The 19,637-nt window shown below is 39.9% G+C and overlaps 1 protein-coding gene across 1 annotated transcript in view; it reads left to right on the top strand.

Moving 5' to 3' along the window:
* The window catches only part of ITGB1 (integrin subunit beta 1), a 43,557-nt gene extending 32,001 nt beyond the window's left edge, over positions 1 to 11,556 (top strand). The window contains exons 14-16 of the mRNA XM_066200083.1: positions 649 to 881; positions 3,037 to 3,203; positions 10,316 to 11,556. Of these exons, the coding sequence (XP_066056180.1) occupies positions 649 to 881; positions 3,037 to 3,203; positions 10,316 to 10,381 (466 nt within the window). The 3' untranslated portion in view covers positions 10,382 to 11,556. The remainder of the gene's footprint in view (positions 1 to 648; positions 882 to 3,036; positions 3,204 to 10,315) is intronic.
* Positions 11,557 to 19,637: the final 8,081 nt, after the last annotated feature.

Here is a 19,637-nt window from a genome sequence, read left to right as displayed (position 1 = left end):
AATGCTATTAAAATTACTAACTTGACAGTCAAAAACTAAACCTAGACCTGTGTGGGCCGGTGAAATTTGCATCATTCGCTTTGGAAATCCAGGGTTTTAGAAACTTAGCACTTTCTGCATGAAGACTTTGAAATAAGTTTAGGATTATTGGCTGAGCGTGTTCCTGTGCAACTCACTTTGTGCTGAGAAAAAACCTTGGTCTTTTTAGTGTAAAAATCCTGTTCAATGTGCTTTTTTCAATGAATTATTCAATGATACCCCACTGTAAAGCTTGTCACTGAGTTTGTTCTTTTTAACCTGTATGTGTTCCACTGTGAATACCCTGTTCTTACAGTGCCTTCTCTGAGAGCATTCATTTCCCAGGTAGAGGTGTTGAAAAAGTTGGGTTTTTTCTGTCCTTGAAGCCTGTGGGTCATTCAGGGAAAGAGGAATTTATGAAAAGGGCATTTGTTAATCTTAAGGTATATAAATGTTCTGACTGGTACAAAGGCATGTCTTGCTTTACTTTTTCCTAACCTTTATGGCAAAAGCTTTGGTTTTCGTGGCCTTTTTTGGCTATGTATTCTCCTTAACCTTCCTTTAGATTAAATGCTAGAAATCTTCCATGAACACATCCAAAAGCACTGCTTCTGTTTTGTTCTTGCCCAGGGACTGTGTTCAGTGCAGAGCTTTCGATAAGGGAGAGAAGAAGGAGACGTGTTCCCAGGAGTGTATGCACTTCAACATGACGCGCGTGGAGAGCCGGGACAAGCTGCCGCAGCCCGTCCAGCCCGACCCCCTGTCTCACTGCAAGGAGAAGGATGTTGATGACTGCTGGTTCTACTTCACTTACTCTGTCAACTCAAATGGTGAAGCCAATGTCCACGTGGTGGAGACCCCAGGTAGGAACACGACGTTGCCTCTTCCTCCTTTGTTGTTCATTTGTGCAGTTGTTGGGCGCTGCTGAGTACCCTTGGTTGGTTTAGGTGAGTTAAATGCGTTCAGAAACAGGTGCCTGTTCCCCAGGTGACAGTTGTGCGTGTCTGAGTGGCCTTAGAAAAACATTAAGTCTCCCTAGGTCTAGATTTTTCAAACCCTTGGACTGATAGAAACAGATTCTATTTTTTTTAAAAAAAAAAAGGTAAATCAGATATGTATGTTTGTTGAAACATTTCCTGTTAGCACTTGATGTACGTTCAGGCTTATTTTATCTCTCCTGTAGCAAGTCCTATTTAGATAAATTTTGATAAGTTTTTTTTTTACTAGGCTTCTGCTGTAGGTTATAAACAATGGTGTCTGTGGGGTTTTGTTAACTTTTTTTCTTTTCTTTTTCTTAATAATTTGGGATCAGTCTACGTGACATTGTGTACTATGCTGCAAACTGCTTGAATTATTTTATGCTGAGAACCTTTGCTTTTACTTGACTGTGGTACCTTCAGTGATAGGTCCCAAAATCATTTTGTTTAGTTAATCCTTAATAGATCAGTTTTCTGATAGAAAAAAAGTGAGAACAATTCTATGGTTTGATCAGTAATTTACCATTTATTTACCAAGAGTGTTGTTAGTTTCAATCACTGGATATTACATCTAACAGTGCAAAACTTAGGGCTCTGTACATTAGCAGTTTGTGGTCTCCTGATTTTGAAAAGCCTGATAGAAAACGCCCACCTTAGAGATTTAGTGCTGTATTATATACTTGAGGCATTTTCAGAATTGATCATTTTGATGGTCATGACTTAACACAGTCCAGTGACTAGTGGCTCTCAGAAATAAATACTGCTTCAATTCAGAATGTTCTAAATTCTCTACAAAAGTAGTCCACGGTATAGAGGAGGAACTTAAGCTCTGTTTCCTAGGACAAGCCATACATGCCCTACACTTTTGAGGTCTGACCTTTTTTTCCTGTATAAACTTCTCTGCCTTAGCTCAGAGGTGAATCAAGCCCATCATGCACAAGGAGGCACCTTAATTTGTGCCATACAGGTGCTAAAGGAACAAGCTCTGGGCAGTAGAGCTATGTTCCGTGGAGCAGACACTTGTTCCTTACTGGCTCCTGAGGAATTCCTGTTGTGTCCCTTCCAACTTCCCTCACTCTTGCAGAGGCAGCTATGAAGATAGGGAGTCTGCAGTGTGGGAGAAGCTGTGTTCTGTCCACAGTTGTTCTATTGCACAGGAACCTGCATTAATTTCCTTCAGACTCCTCCTGTCTGTGCACTGAGCTCTGTAAAATCCTTTCTTCAGTTTGTGATTATTGGGAATTTTATGTTAATAGTGGAGTTGGATTTTAATTTGGAGGATTATTATTTCTGTGTCAGCCACTTTAAATCACCTTGCATCTCATCACAGGCTACTGCTTCCTTTTGAGGGGAAGAGGAGGGGCAGACACTGATCTCTGTGGTGACAAGTGACAGGACCCAAGGGAATGGCCTGAAGTTGTGTCAGGGGAGATTTAGGTTAAATATTAGGAAAAGGCTCTTCACCCAGAGGATGGCTGGGCACTGGAACAGGCTCCCCAGGGCAGTGGTCACAGCACCAAACCTGGCAGAGTTCAAGGAGTGTTTGGACAGTGCTCTCAGGCACATGGTGTGACTCTTGGGGCTGCCCTGTGCAGGGCCAGGAGTTGGACTCAGTGACCCTTGTGGGTCCCTTCAAATCAGGATATTCTGTTTCTGTATGTGGGGCCTGTTCTGCTGGTCAGCGTTTGTGCTCCAGCTGCCACAGCTTTGACTTGGAGCTCTTGCATGTTTAAATACAATTACCAGTTATTTTATTCTTAATACTGTAAATAAATGGCTTAGGCAGTTAGCAGTGTATAAACATTATCATCAGAACAGGTTGTTCTGTTGCTAAGATCAAACACAGATTAGAAGGATAAAAATAAGTTGGAATGTTACAGGATGTACATATTCCAAAAATTCTGTTATTTGAAAGAAAAGTAGTATTGGCATGTCTGATATTCAAAATACTGGGTTCATCAAAATCAAATGTTAACAGCTTCTGGATATGCATTACCTTTACCATTTTGTAAAATCATGTTTCCCTTGCTTTGTTCCCCAGAGTGCCCCAGTGGTCCTGACATCATTCCCATTGTAGCTGGTGTGGTTGCTGGAATTGTTCTTATTGGACTTGCATTACTATTGATTTGGAAACTACTAATGATCATTCATGACAGAAGAGAATTTGCTAAATTTGAAAAGGAGAAGATGAATGCCAAGTGGGATACGGTGAGTCAAGAAGCTTTTCTATGTATGAACACTGCAGTAGTGGACGAAAAGTAGATGATTTTTGTTCATGTTATTCCAAGTGTTTCAGATTATAACCAGTCCTCTTAGAGAAGTATTTCTTGAGGCAGAAAAGAGAGTAGTAACTTGGGTTTAAATAGCATTTCAGAGAGAAAATATGATGGTGACAGAACAGTTCAGCTTTGCACTTCTACCAGGCTTTACAACATTTTGATTAAAATGTTTATTACAAAGATGAGTTACTTCTGTAGAAAGCAAAGAAGAAAATTTTGCTCTCATTGAGGAAATCTTGTAAATACTCACACAGGTTTAGTTGGGAGACTTCCAGAAAGTCACAAAATCATGGCTGGTGCTGGTTTGTTGAAATCTTCCCAGCTCTTTGTCAACAGAGAAATGTGCAAGAACAAGCCTGTGGTCTCCATAGGCTTTCACAGACTACGGAGTTGCTGCCTCTGAGCAGTGTCAGGAGTTTGCTAATCAAGAACCCCTTTGCTACAGTTCTGTAGGAGTCAACGCCCCCATGTGCTTGATAAGAGGTTTTTTTTTTTTTAGTTGTCCTAGGAAGCCTTTTGGTTTTATTTTAAAAATTTGATTAATCTCATAGTGGGGAAAAAATTACTAACACTTCATATATAGCATGATTTTCTTTCAGTGATAGTTGAGAATGTTGTTTGGTTTTTTTTCCTGTTTAATTACTCGACATTGACCATTTCTTTTACTTCAGCAAGAAAATCCAATATACAAGAGCCCTATTAACAATTTCAAGAATCCAAACTATGGACGTAAAGCTGGTCTCTAAGTCTCAGTTTGTATCTCCTTTCATTTTCTTTCCTTTTTTTCCCCTTTGCATGTCACTTCAAACTCACTGTGTCACAGTCAGTTAATCACAGTTTGAGTCTTGCTCAGTGTATCTACTGCTGCTTTGATTGTGGGGTTTTCAAGAATGCAGCTTGAAAATTTTTAACTGGTTTTGACAGTGAGATTGCTTACTTACTAATACTGCCAGGACTGGCTTAAACTATTCTACAAGTGATTTTTGAATAATTTTTGTAGATGTGTGGATACATAATAGAACAGCTCCTAGGATTGAAGAATATTTTTGGATTGTAGAGAGACACACAGGGGAGGCTTTGTCTTCTGTTTCTTCAAATCAGCAGTCAGTGTGCTTAAAATCAATATTTTTGCTAAGCTAGATTAGATGCTCCTAAAATATCCCAGCCTATAAATATCACTGTTTTTATTAGAATAGCTCTGTGAACATGCAGAGTAGCATTACTTTTTTTTTTTTTTTTTTGTAAACTGCCTTGGCTTTATTAACCTAGTATAGACTTAGTCTGTAATTAAGGTATGAAATGCATATGCTCTACTAATTTTAAAATCAAATATGCGCCTTATTTTTTTCATCCTTATTTCTACTGAAACTGGCAATATCACAGTCCTTGTAACCGAGCCAGCTTTAGGGTGTCCATAGAAATGAAACACTAATAGGAGGAAATATTCTTGTTCCCTCTCGATGCATTTTTCACTCAATTTCTTACTGTCTTCTAAACTCAGCCTGAGCACCTCATTTGATTGGAATTCAGTTGATTGAGCTCATTGGTTGAGTTCAGTTCTCTTCACACCCAGCACACCAGAAGGAACAGCAGTATCCAGGAGAGGAAGTCAGTGAAGCGGAAGTGATGAGTAGACACCTTCTGCAGACTCTGATTGCCCTTGCATGTGTGCTCGAGGTGTTCTCTGTCCCTGGGACCCCCGGCTGCTGGGGAAGGAATGAAAGGGAGGCTGAGGTGGGGAATGGATGCCAGAAGAGCACTGAGAGAAGGTAGTGCAGAGATGAGACAAGAGGGAGAGGAATGAAGAAGTTGGGAAGGCAGCACATCCGTTAAACATCCATGAGGTTTTTTTCAGAATGCAGTGGAAGGAGAAGGATCTCTAATTTTGTACTGTCTGCTGTCTCCCTTTTTCAGTGTTGCATTCAAAAGGTTTTGTAAAGAAAAACTAAGGGGAGAAGGCAGGAACTCAGAGTATTGAGGCTCTTGCTCTCACTGTGATAATGGTTCCAAATACTTTGTGTAGCGTTCTGAGCCCTTCCTGAAGAGATACACTTTCCTTTTCTCTTTGCAATCATTTCACTTTCCAGTGTGTCCAAAATGGACTGTAAATAATGTTCCTTTTGCCTGCTATGTCAACCACATTCACCTCCTTTTCATTTTTCTTCCCAGAGCCAATTATTCTGGGGAGAAAATCGGGTTTTTGGTCCTTTCTAACACTTCACATTCTCCATCTGATTCTCTGTTACCTGTTCTTCTGCCATTCACTTAATTGTGTACTTTCTGTTGCATGCAGGACAAGCACCTAACAAACCATACGGTGTGTAACTTCCATTCTGTGCTCTTGTTCTCTACCCTGTGACTCTTCAGGATGTAATGTCCTTGGTGCTGCCATTTCTCCTCAAAATGTATTTCCTGCAAAAAGCTTTCCTCTGGTGTAAATGGAAGGATTACCTTCTGCCTTTTTGGTTCGCTCAGATGTGAAGGTTAAAAGCGTGAAAGGGTGTGGTTTGGGTTTTTTTAAACAAGACTTTATAATTTTTAGTATTCATAGAAATAAATATTAGAAGCCTGGGGAGAGAGGGAGGTGGGTTTATTCTTATGGACCACTGGAAAGGGGGAGGTCAGAGTAGGTGAGCCATGAGGTGTTGAACAAGGTCCTGCTTTTTCCTATAGATAAGATTTTCTGGTGGCTTTAGACTATTGCCATAGCCTCTCATTTAGATTAAGAGTTAACTTGTAATGTCAAGGCAGGAAAGTCATCTGAAACCCCATTATACTAAAATTACACCATAGTGGATTCCCTCCAGGTGTGTGCATACACAAATGAACTTTGTGCAGTTTGTATGACCTTTCCCCTGTCCCACAGCCATCGTCCACACACGGGCTGGGGCTCTGTGGTGAGGGAACTGCAGCACCATGGAGTTTGTCATGGACCAGGTACTCAGATATTTCCCTGGTGCTGGTCCATGGTGGTACAGATGATGCCACGGTATCCTGGTGGTCCATGCTCAAGACAGCTGTGTCAGAGTTCTGTTTGCCCAGCTTCTACCCCAGTCAGCCATAAAAACTTTGGTGCAATCATGCTTGTAACAAGTCTAAGGATGAATTTCTTCTGGACTGAAAAGCTGCATCACAAATTGAAAACACAAAGCTGCTATTTGCAGTGAATGCCATTACTCCTGCATGGGGATAGCTTGTGCATTGCTAAGTACTTTCAAACAGACTCCAGATTCAGTCATCTTGAATTTCCTAAGTGATAAACACATTTATATTAGACACTAAGTCTGTAGTAATTTGGTTAGTCTTATTAGCAGCTACTGGTTAAAAAAACCCCACAAACAGTTCAAATACTCAAAATCTCAGGGACTTGTTCTCTCCTGACTTGGATTTTATGCCTGTAACTTGCCTTGCTGCTGAGTGATGAACATGTGGCAGCGGAGATGCTGTTTGCAGTCCCTTTCCTATCAATTCCTGTATTCAATCAACGCTGGGTTGTGCTCCAAGGATGGATGGAGATGGGCTTGGCGGTGCCCTCTGGCGGCCGCCTGGCCTGACTGTGGCCGAGCTCTGTCCGTCCCCGGAGCTCGGCCCATCCCTGGACCGGCCGCCGCAGGGCCGGGCTGCGCACTGCCCCGTGTTCCTGGGAAATAGCACTGGACATCAGCAGGGGCTGGAAATAGTCACAGCCAGCTCTTGAACAAAGTGTGTGCATGAGTTTAAATTCTGTTTCTTACAGTGACTTAGGTGTTAAACCCACTATGGAGGTAACTTCAATGACTGTTGGAACAGTGAGCCCCTGGAGCAAAAGGAGTAAGGTTAATCAGACATCTGTGTAATAGTTTCATCTTTACACAACACCAGGGTGAACGGTTGTCCTCTGAACAGGACAGTCTAGTCGAAAAGTGAATATTGTTGCAAGAACGTAGCTCTTTATTCTTGGCTAAAGGTCCTTTTCAAAAGTACCTCCATCTTTATTTTACTCAGTATTTCACTGAGTCTTGTATGAGTTACTATTTGTTAATTTTAATTTTGGTCTAAGTGTGCATGGCGTTTTCAGTTGTAGGGGCATGTGGCAAATTTGTTTTCCCTAACTCTGCATGCTCAAACCAGTGTATTCTCTGCAGTGCCGTAAAGAAAAGAAGGTATTTAAAACCATGCTGTTTGTCTAAGATGGAGAGTTTGGAATCCCATGTTTTAGTGCCCAGTTAAAAAAATGGAGTGTTTCTAAATGTCTGAAAATGTATACCGTCTGCCAGCTGTGAGGGGCCCTGAGTGAGGGGAGGGGAGCATCATGCTGGATTAGTGGATATTTATTTTAATGTAGAGCTGTCTGCAGGAGACCGTGCCAAGCCAGCTTCTAGACAGGGTGGTTTACCAGAAGAGAGCAGGGAAGGAACCTGCAGATCCATCAGGTGCCTGTGTTGCAATTATAGGCAGTAGAGCCTCAGGAACCATTTAGCTGATCAAATGTCAGGTTGGTTTAAGCTGAAGGGTTGTGAATATTGACTAAATCTCCATTATTTGTAATGGGAACTGAGACACTGACCTGACATGGGGAAACACCTAGTCAAGTGCTTTGTCCAGTGACCTAAATCCCACTCTGGGCTTCTGAGAAGTGCAAGTACAAGGGAAGGCAGGACAGAGTTTCAGTATCCTTATGCTAAATCTAGAGCGTGAAAACTTTAATTCTGACTTCTCTTCAAAAAGCAGTATAGTAAAAAATTTGCAATCTTACTTTGCAAATTGTATTTTAAGCCTGATTTCAGGTTCAAATTAATTGTATGAGTAGCATCTAGCAAATTTCCAAGTTTTAGTCCTTACCTTTAGACCCATTCCTAGACTATGTGGTAGAAGTTCTCTCTTTTACAACTAGAAGATGTGAGTGTATACCCCCTGTATGTGGTGGGGGAGTCTGTTCTGCAAAATGTTGGAGGCTAACAGCACAGTGTAACAAGTATTACATAATTCCATAATTACATGAGAGAGCTGTGCAATAACTTCTACTCTGCATATGATGCAGCCTCTTACGCTTAAAGACTTCCTCTGCATCATAAACTTTATTGGTTTATATTTATATTTTTGAGAATTCTCCATTAAACTTTGTCAAGGAAATAAGCAATGTACATTGATTGCCAAGAACTTGGAGGCATAAAGAGATACTTCAGTACCAGGTTAAATTCCTCATCCCTGGATGTTTTTCACATTTCCTTTGCATGTTACTGTTGCAAACCTTTTGCGAAAAATATTGGGGAAGGTCGTCATTTTGCATTGATTAATTAGTCTGTCTGAGAACTAGGCACATCACATGATTTTCCATGATTTAAAATTTAAAAAAACCTGACCAAATGTTACTCCTCATCCCTTCCCAGACCAGTAGGTGATAACACTTTTAATCAAGACAGCATTTGCCTGGGAACTGACAGAAGGGGGAAGGGACTTCTGCTTTTACTCCGTGTTTGTGAAGTACAGCCACTGAACACCCAGCTCCTCCTTCGCCTCTGTCCAGGTTACATTGACTCAGGTCTTGAGAAGGCTGAACAGAGAACTTTGACTTCCATTGTCTGGAAATCCAGGTTCTGGCTGGACAAGTTTCTTGGATCTAGGCAGGATTGGATGTGCCTCCTTGCTCTTCACATGTTAGAGCAGCTGGCTCTGAGGAGAAATACCCTTTTCCTGTGAAAGGAACCATGACAGCAGCTGCAGGGTCTCCCTCAGCAGCAGCCACTGGTGCTGGGGTAGATCAGTTACTTGTCCTGTGCTGGGCCTTGCAAACAGAAGGCAGCAAACTTCCCAGGAGCCATGATGAGAAAATTTCACAGCAAGTGAGGTTCTTGCTTGCCTTTGGCACATTTTGTGATATTCCTAGCTGATTTTCCAGGTTTATGGCCCTGAAAAATAGACACCGGATGTTTGTGTGTCCTTTAATTGAGTGTAGGAAAAATTGGTTTAACCTGAAATATTGTAAATAGAGTCAAATATTCGTAGAGTTGAATTAATATGGTTATATAGCCCATCTCAGATTGGGGGAGGAACTTCGAAGGGACTGAGATTCCCTTACTGCTGCTGAAGGCCAGACACGGCCCTGGTCAGAACAGACTCGAGCCGACATCTGCACTGAGCTGGATTTTCTCAGAAATCAGTTGTGTATGCACAGAAGAGCTTCATGCTGGCAGAAAACATTCATTTAGGCGGAGGTTCAGGCTGTGGTAAGAGCTCAGAGCTGCATCTCCAGGCCGTTCTAGCAGTGGTCCTTTCTCCTGTGAAGATTTATCTGTTAATTTTGAGTTCAGGCTGTTCGTCTGAGGTGTGCAAGGATGTCATAAATGGAGTAAGATTTACTGAGATAGAAGGAAACTTGGGAAAAAAGGAAGCTTAAAATAAGCTTAACTTAGGGGATTTTAAATCTCAACAAGAGAGATGTTAGCAATTGTTCTGTAGGCTTGTCTCATATCAGTAGAAATAATTTTTTTATTACAGCATCTGTACCAGTACAGAAGTTTCTTTGTTTTATCTGTACATTTTGCCCTTATGGGGGTGGGGAGACCTGCAGGAATAAAATGACAATGATGAGTACTGAATGTTCACTGTAAATATTGACTGTGTATTAGCAAAATACTAGAAGTTTTCCCACATTGTTCCTAGAATTCAATTGCAATGTAAGATAAGCTATTTTAATGTTTATTATAGCAGAATGTGGTCTGTGGTCAGTCATGGTGTCAAACAATGTTGTTTACAATTCTGATCTTTATAAAATGCCCTGGGTGATGGCTCAGCCCCGAGATGAGCCTGCAAGGTTCAGCTGCCTCCAAGGAACTCTGTGGTGCAAATGGAACAGGATCCTGCTAACCCTTTGCTTTATTTATTAGCTGTGCATGCCTTTGTTCAAGTTGCTAGAAGGAAAACTAGTTTGACTTAAGCTGTTTGTGTGTACAAACAAAGCATTAATGGGTAATTTCTTACGCTAATTTTTATGCTTCTTGCAAACACATATCTTTTTTTCAAATCTTTAAATGTTAATATAATTTTTTCTTCTTTTTCTAGGGTGAAAATCCTATTTACAAGAGTGCAGTGACGACTGTCGTCAATCCTAAATATGAGGGAAAATGAACACTGCTTGCATAACTTCACAACACTGTATGCAGTATAGCAACTTTTGTAGTCACAATAAGATAGATTTAGGGCAAACTGCAGTGATTTTACTAATTCATTACATATAGGTTTGTTTTCCTGTGTGAAAATGTACCATATGTAATTTTTTTATTTTTTTTTTTTTTAAATTTTTTTTTTTTTTTTTTTTTTGCAAATAAGAGTACTTGGTGCCAGAGGTTGGACAAAAAAAAAAAAAACTTGAGACTGTGTAGCCTAGTAAGCCCAGGTCACATGGTGCCTTTCTGACCTTTCCCATTCCCATGCTGTGAATCCAGGTCTTGTGCAGGGCGTGATGCTGCGTGGCATGACTGGGAGGGAAGGGGTTAAAGCAATCAGCATGAGGGCTCTGCCTAGCCATTTAGTATTAAACTTTTTAGCTTTACAGGGAAATCAGGGCTTGAGTTTGCAGATGTAATGAAACTCATGTAGCATGGAGCTGGTGGTTAATTGGTCTTTGACTTGCTAGATGTATGATTAAGTATTTGGTAAGTTGAGTAAGCTGGAAGGGAGCAGTGTAAAAGACTGAAAAGTGTGTGCATAAATATCTTTCATTTTGAAGTTGCGTATTGCCAGGTTATGGTTAAAATGAAAGGTTTTGAGAAGAATGTTAGAAGGAAAAAATAGCTTTAAAACATGTGCCATTACTGAAGAAGTTGCTGACTGGTAACTTGCTTAGTTTTTCTTTGTAAATTCAAGCCCTGGGTGGCAGTATCATGAAGTACCTTACCAAGACATCCTCAGATCACCTAAGGGCCTTACGTGATGCTGTGTCTTTATTCTGTAATGTTTCTTTGCTTTCAAGCCTGGTGCTTTGTCACCTTCTAATCTTTCTAACGTATTTGGTTGCGATTCATTTTGTAATATTTTTGTATCAACACAAGCTTTTTCCTCTTTTTTTTTTTTTTTAGCAGTCTTAGCTGTAAATTTGCCTTTACCCTGTAGCTAAGATTGCATAGTTTGTCATGTGACGAGTCACACATCATTCTTGACATGTGCCATGTATATTTGCCTCTGACCATTCAAACTGCATCATAGTCATATTCTTGTTTTAAGTGCCTTTTTATTTTAACAGATGTTCACTTTTTACAGTGCTATTACTGAAGTTATTTATTAAATAAAAGTACCTTAAAATACTTGATCTTGTCTCTCTATCTTGTAGAAATTGATACTATTCAAAAAACCTGAGAATGGTGTCTCTGCAAGGTAATAATTGTAATAATACCAAATACGACCTGAAAGGAATTAAGTTGATCTTGGTTAACAAACACGAGCCATTGTAAAATGCCCAGGGGTTGGGTGCAGCATCTTACCTGCAGGGGCTGTTGGTGTAAAGCCCTCTAAGCTCATTTGCTTCTGTGCTAAAAAAGTTCTGTAGTTTAATAACTGTTCCAGCAAGTGGGCTGTTGTTTGGTCAATACTCTTTCACAACACACAGCAAATGAGAAAAATCACGTTTCATAAGAAAATAAAGAAAATAAAGTCTTCTGAATTTTTTTTAGGAGTATAATGTTGTTAGATAGATTATGAAACACATTGTCATTAAATAGGAAGTATATTCATGGAATTTGTATGATTCATTGGGGCTTTTTCAGCTCTTGGTACTTTGGTTATGCTGAAGCTCTGCAGGGATCTGTTCTGAACGTCCCTTTTAACACCTATCCGAGGGCAGAAGTAGCCTGGTTTCCATGCAGCAGGAATTGGGAGTGAGGGCAGGATGGGAGGTGTGTGTCTGTCTGAATCCTGTCTCTGTGAGGGAAGCAGAGATCCAGGAGCAGCTCGTGTCCAGGCTGAGGTTGCCAGCCCAGCAATGGGAGGGATGGACACTGTAGGGATCCTGCACTTCCCACCCATGGGCCCTCCTGGTCAGCAGGGAGGAGGCTGTTGTCCCTGTTTGTGTGTCCCAGGTCTGTGTCTTGTGTGTGCACAGATGTCCTGTGTGTGCAGTGCCTGCACAGCCTTGCTGGGAATGAACACTCCAGCTCACCTGGTGATGGACCTGGGGATGCTGCAGAGCTGCCGCAATCTGGCTGCTTGTGGGCTCCTGGATTTGACAGCAGGAGCATTTTTGGATAGTTGGTGACAATGAGAGCAAACTCACAGATGGGGAGGTGTGCAGCAATTTAGCCTGTGGTGCTTAATGACAGAGTCCCACTTCAGGGAACCAAAACAGCCTGCGAACCTTCTAGCCTGGCCACAAGATCGGATGCAAGTGGCAGCTGCACCTACATGTGCTGCTCATGTTGTTTGTTCCTCTTGATACTGACTTCACAGAATTGTCTCCATACTGGATAAGATTTTATTTGGGACATGTGAGAACTTGCCTCCCTTCCTAATGCTTTGGTCACTTCCCCAAGAACATAGAGGATTTTCAATATCTGCATAAGAAAAGATGCAGAAATTTGTTCTAAGCACGTTCTGTATTACTTGTCCATGGCAACTGAGACAAAGCAGCTTGAACAGAAAGGAGAGTTTCTGACAGTTTTGGCTGTTGGTTTATCAACCTTGTAGAATAGATTAATCACAAATTTCTGATTTGGACTGTATCAAAGTCCCCTTCAGAACGGTGTTTTTCCCAGACTGCAGAGCTATTCTGAACTATGCAAAATTAATGTCGCACAGGAAGCTGACCTTTAGGAACACTGACCCCTATACAGCATTACCAGTGCTCCCAAATTAGGCAAATATTTAATTACATGTGCACTAACCTGGTTGTGTGCGCTCATTATGTTACATTTTCTGCAGTTTCCTTAACAAGTCTGGTTTCAAAATGCATTTGTGGATTGGTAAGCTGCTTTTTCACAGAGATCTTGAAGGCTTTGAATTTAAGTGGCCCATTAAGAGAGCTAAACCCGTGTCTGAACTGGGTTTCCAGTAGATGCGTCCAGGCAGATGGAAGCTGCTTAATATCTCCAAGTGAACAGTTGCTTAAATGAGAGAACAGCTGCCATCGTACACCAGGATCAGATTCAAGTGTCACAGATTGTGGGATTTGCTTTAAAGCAGGATTGGATGATCCGGCTAAGAGAGAAGATGTAGTTCAAATAGGATAAAATATAGATGCTGGGAACCAGAAGTAGTTGAGAATCCTGCTTGGTTTGTAAATAGTTGTCCTCTGGTACTTCCCTGGATTCTGCCAGTTGACAAAGCAGTGAACTCTTACAGTCAGTAGCAGTGCATTGACTTAGAAGACTGTGATCCCACACAAGGCTCATGTAAGATCCCAGCAGTTTCTCTGTTTTAAAATAATTACAGTTAATATAATCTCGCTCTCCTTAATCCATCCATTTCCTCAACTCCTGTCTCATAACTAAAGAGCTAAGCTAGAATTGTTTTATGGCAGTTGTAATAATCAGGGGTTTTTATCCTGGATAGAAGCTAACAACAAAAATATGTCAGCTAAAGAAAATAATTCTCTGGAATCATGTGGTTTGTTAATTAACTAATTTTGCCATAGTATGTTGAGCCTCCTGCCTTAAAACTACCTCTAAGGCTGCTTGGAAAGTAGTCTTAGCAGAGTCTTGAGCACCTACACACGAGGGATCTGGACTGATAAATTGATGCCCTTGGAATGCTGATGGGTTTTTTTTTCCTTTTCTGCAAGGTCTACAATATGTTTTCTGTAACAAGTAAAAATTCATTCTCAGAGGAAAAGTAGAATAAGAGAAGCTTTTAGTTAAGTAAAAAATTGATGAAATAGAGATGGTGAATATGTTCTAGCTACACAATTCTACTATTTAGAGGGTGTTTTTCAAGCACTTCTGGTTCTCTTTTTGAAAAATCAATTGCTGCCAAAGCATTTATCTAGCAGAAAGAAAATATTTATTAGCAACTACGAATACAACTACCAGAACACAGATTGCTGCAATGTAATTCCAGTGAATGTTCATTAATGATAATAAATACATTAAGCCCATCTCAATAAAATGGAAAAATTGCAGATGGAAAAAAAACACTGTAGGACATAATTTTAAAGTACTTGAGAGTGTTTTTAATGGGAGTCCTGACACAGCATAGCATCAGAATAGTAATAATACAATCAGAATAATATCAGAAACTCTAAAAATATGACAATTGTTAGGATATTATCATTGCAAGACTGATAAAAGTCAAATCATCTATTACAGTAATGCCTAAGTGGAAAACAGGAAAATAAAATTCATTCTAGGAGGTAACTGTGTGTCTGAATGGAGCCACCAAATTTTTCTTGGGTACCAGAGAACCTGTTCAAGGAAGATTTTAGAAAGATTACACAAACAGAAGGCTGGATTAAACAGGCAGTAAAAGCATCTGATCGAAGTAAGATATCCTTGAAAAAGCTGAAAATATAAAAGAAGTTTAAACATTAGAAGTATGCTAAAGAGGATTTAGTTCCTCATGAAAGGCACAAGAAATAATAAATACACTGTAACAAGAAGTCTGATACTGAGATTAAGAAGGACAGTTGGAATAAAGAAATGACAGAATATGCGAACTTATTCTTTGCTTATATATTTCTTATGAAAGAGTTTCATGAGATAGCCAACATAACATTCCCCAGCAGAGGGCAAATACCAGAGAAATTATTCAAAATGAAGTGTCAAGAAAATATTCTACAGAGGAATCAACAGAAGGAATAGCAGCAAACTACCAAAAGCCAGTGCTAATCATTTGAGAAGGCTTAAGGTGCTTTGCATAAAGGACCATTGCAGAAACTTCCAGGGGATGTAAAGTCTTCAAAATCATAAACAGCTATTAAAGACAGAAGGTTAAAAAACACAGCATAGGAAATCAGTTACTAGTTCTCAAATCTGAGAGATGCTGTGAATGAGTCTTTGACCTGCTGGCAACACCCCACTGGCCACCTTGCCATGAGGGCACTGCCCTGTCCTTGTGTTGTCACCAGGACCAGCAAGGTCCTTCTGCAGGGCTGCTTTCCACACACTGGGCTCCAGTGTGTGCTGGTGCTTGGGGTTATTCCTCCCCCAGGACTGGTCTGGCACTTCCCTTTATTGAATGTCACAAGGTTTCTTCCATTCCCAGTTTCTTTCCATTCCCAGTCTGCCCAGGTCCCCCCAGCAGCACCAACCCTGCAGTGAACCAGTCACTCTTCCCAGTTTTGTTCATCTGTGAAGGTACTGAGGGTGTGCCCCATGGTTCAGGTCATGCTAAGGGATGTTGAACTGGGAGGGGCCCAATGTCAAGCCCTTGGATACACCACTGGTGATGGCCTCCAGATCTGCACCACCAGTCACGGCCCCAGGCTCAGCCCTGGCATTTCAGCCAGTTTTCAACCTGCCTCACTGTCCTATCTGACATAAACTCCATGTCTGTGTGTCCCTCACCCTGTCTGCAATGATGCTGTGGCAAACAGTGTCAAAAGCTTTACTGAAGGGGAGATAACATCCACTGCTGTCCCCTTAGAAAACAGTATCCATGCATTTAAACCAGGCTAAAGGGTGCAAATCAGTCATTACTTGGATGTATTCAGTGACAGTCTCTGAACTGCCTGGTGCCTACTCAGGAAATAAGATACAGACCATGCTCAGTAACAGTCAGTAAAACACACAACAGAAGTAGGGATTACTAGAAAAAGAGTAAAAACAAAACAGAAAACAGTAATTTTATTTCTTTTTAAGAAAAAAAGGACTGGCGTGACTAAATCTTGAGTATCACTTCAGTTTCAGCCTTCTCAGCAAAGATAAAGTAAAATGAGAAACGACTCAGAGGAGGATGACATAACAAAAGTTGCATAGCAGTTTCTGTACAGGGGATTACTAAATACAAAGGGAATTTCAGCCTGGAAAAACAAGAAGGATACCATAGTGACTTACCATGAGAGGCAGTGGAGAAGGTGAATAGGGGAAGACCAAAGAGTTATCAGACAAAGACAGCCCCAAGAAATAAATGTAAGGTACATCTTCCCATTACTCATAAGCTCCAAAAGATTCTGAAATACTGTGTGTAGTATGTATTTAAAATGAGCAGAAAAATTCAAATGAAAAGGAATTCATCATGGGATACGAGCTACAGAACTAGCAAATATTGCTTAGCTTGAAACTGGAGAGTATGCTGGGAAGAATCATATTTTGTTTTCTACTTTTTCTTGTGAAACTACATTTACTTGTGAGCACAGATGGAGAGAGGGCACTGGGTTGTATGAACCTTTAAACTGACCCAGGAAGGTCAGAAACCTTTATGTTCTTTGGCATTTACTATTCATGTCCCAACACCGGCCAGCTGTAAGAGCCCCAGCTTCTTGCAGGCATTTGCAGTTTGATTCCAATCTTGTAAGCAAAAGCTTACAGTTACCTCCTGCATTTTCTTTTCCATCACAAGAGAAATACTTTGAAGCAATAATTGGAAGTAAATTACATTTACTATTTTAAAATATGAATCAAAAGAAATAATGGAGTTATTTCAGTAAGGCTGTCTGCCCTGCTCCTTTGTGTCACACTAATGGGCTCATCAAAACCTCCCACCCAGAACAGAAAACAACAAATTCTTTTAATTTCCAGACTCTCCACTGATGTACAACTAGGACACTTTCCCATCAATCTCTCTAACAGCAATAGGATATAGATAGATACTAAGAGATCTGGAAGCTGTTGCAGAAGAGATTCATGGCAGTAAGAGACACTTCACTTCAGTCTGATGCATCAGAAATAAATATCCAGGTTGTTACCAGAACCTGATTACGAAGACCCTACCAGCCCACTGCTTCACAGTCAATTTTTTCACATGATGCATGAATTCTACTACCAGAAGAGAAAGTGCAGCCATTTTGAGGTGGTTTAGAGACTCTGGTGTTATCAAAGCCACCTCTAACTTGGAAGTATCCAAATACATCTACATTTCTGTAAGAACTGGTGTTTTAGTGAAATGATCCAAGTGCCAATTCACTTAATCCCCAAGCTGAAATACAATCATTCTCTGCTTTTGTTTGAATTATCTACAGTGAACAAAAAGAAAATATTAAAAATGAAATTTTATGTCAATTATGTCCTTTCACTGGCACCTTCATCCATACAGGATCCAGAGCCCTGAGCCCTGGGTGTGGGCAAGTACGGTACAGTTCAGTGGCTGGAGAACACCACAGAGAAAGTTTTGTTGGATTCCATTCCTTGTTGAAACTGGACCACTGTGCAGTCAGAAACCTGGAAATCTTTTGGAGAGCTGAAAACCAGGAAGGCATGTTACTCTATAAATAGGTAATTATTTAACAATTCAGCTTTTGCTGGACTGCTCTCTTTGACTTGGGCAGCTCAGTTTTCTGTGGAAAATTCTGTCATAAGTGGCAAAGCAGGTCTGACCTTAGCACTGAATTCAGGGTCCTGTGTAACACTGGACATCAGGTTTTCCTCAATTAAATCTTTTTGAGATAGAAAATTAAAATGAAAATAACCTGTTTTAATTTTACATTGGTAAGGAACACACCGCAAAGCTGACAAATATTCAGCTGGAATTACTTGGCAGAACAGTTAATTCCATATTTATCTAATTTCGTAGTAAAAATATCTTTCTGCAAAACTCTACCATCTTGCAGATCTCAGCTCTGCCAGCATTATAAATGCTATTAATAAATAGGGTAACTTCAACACTGCTCAAAAAAAAAAATTAAGTTGGTTTGCATCTTATCTTCTATAAAACAAGAATCAGTTACATCAGCTATATTTCCTTCCTTTAGTTTTTAGTTTTCTATTAATGTTGCCCTACTAAATGATTCAATATCAAACTGATACTGTCCCCTGTATTCTTTTAAAACACTAGCACAACCATTGGTTTTAAAACACTTGCACAACAGTAGCTCCATTACAACTTTCTGGAAACTTTCCACACTTTCAAGAATAACAGTAAATTATCTCTCCAAGCAGCTCCTTGATCAGCTCATTTGTTCAGTACCTTTCTGAGACAATCTTCATCTCACAAATAAGCACTGTTCACGCACATGCTGACTGGGGTACTACCTGTGCTCTTGTAGTACAACATTTTAGTGTAACAAGCGTAATATTTCTTTCCTGTTACCTGAAACATCCCATCAGTTTCATTAGAGTTTAATAAAACCAGAAAATTGGACAAAAATAGTATAAAAAGTTTTCTGAACCAAGTTTTTCCTGCTCTTGGAAAATCTTTCAATTATTTATTATTTATTTCAGTAATTCCTGAACAGACATTATCAGAATTTATAGTCTATCAACAGTTTTATACCAAAATTGTTTCTTAAAACTACAATATTTTATCATCAAATTTTCATATTAATGTCTGTAGCCACATAACAATTGCAGAGAGTAATTAAGAGTTATATTTAGATATAAAACGTGTCCTAGCCAACACCTAAATCATAGCACAGCTTTTCAGAGGCTTGCAGAAGCAAGGCAGCTGCAGCTGAGCAGAGAAGATAAATACAGCCCGTAAGGGTTCTGCATCTTCAGTAGAACTGCAAGGACACAAAACAGCAACGACTGCAGTGAAAAGAACACAAAGGAAAAGTCTACATAAATTAGCTTTGCCTCTTGTGCCTTAGAACACTGGTCTTCAAAGAACCTGGCTGCAACATCACAAAATCATATTTCAAAACTCATTGAGAACTTTCAGGTAAATTTGATGAATGTTAAAAATACTTCAGTACATATTGGGATCATTAACTTTAATTTTTCTGTTTTATTAATCAAGTTCTGAATTTGAAAGAGAGCAAGGCATCTATCAAAAAAGGAGTTTAGAATCCCCTGACTTGTCTTCCCATCTTGATAGGGCAAAAGATTCTTAAGGCTAATTATCTTTTATAGACAATTATCTGCATAGAACAGCTCAGAATACTCACATTTCATCTGATATATTCCAAATCACAAACAAGTGTTAATAATTTGTATTTTCAGTTAAAATAAAATTAAAAAATAAAAAAATACTTTAAGGATCCATTCTAGGACTGTCAACCAAAGCCATAATTTTTGCTGACTGTACATGCAGATGAATGCCCACAGAGGGTCTCACCCTCTTACCCATCTGCACTTGGCTGATCTGCTACAGAATTCCTCACTTGCTGCAGATCTTTCAATTTTTCTTTCAGACTTGCAGCTAAAATTGTTTTCAGCTCATATCCTTTCCTCCCTATAGGAAATGAGAGATGTATAACTCAATTTAAAGCTTTACAAACTTTTGTAATGTAAGATCTTAAGCTAGAGTGCTTACTGTGGAAAAGTTGCCTTTGCATTCTCATAGTAAATACAGTATACTGAAA

This window comes from Chamaea fasciata, unplaced genomic scaffold (assembly GCF_029207755.1).
Source record: "Chamaea fasciata isolate MVZ Bird 193981 ecotype frontalis unplaced genomic scaffold, bChaFas1.0.hap1 SCAF_1, whole genome shotgun sequence".
In the NCBI taxonomy this organism is placed as follows: Eukaryota; Metazoa; Chordata; class Aves; order Passeriformes; family Sylviidae; genus Chamaea; species Chamaea fasciata.
Note: the sequence above shows the minus strand (reverse complement) of the source record. Positions and strands in the feature narration are given on the sequence as shown.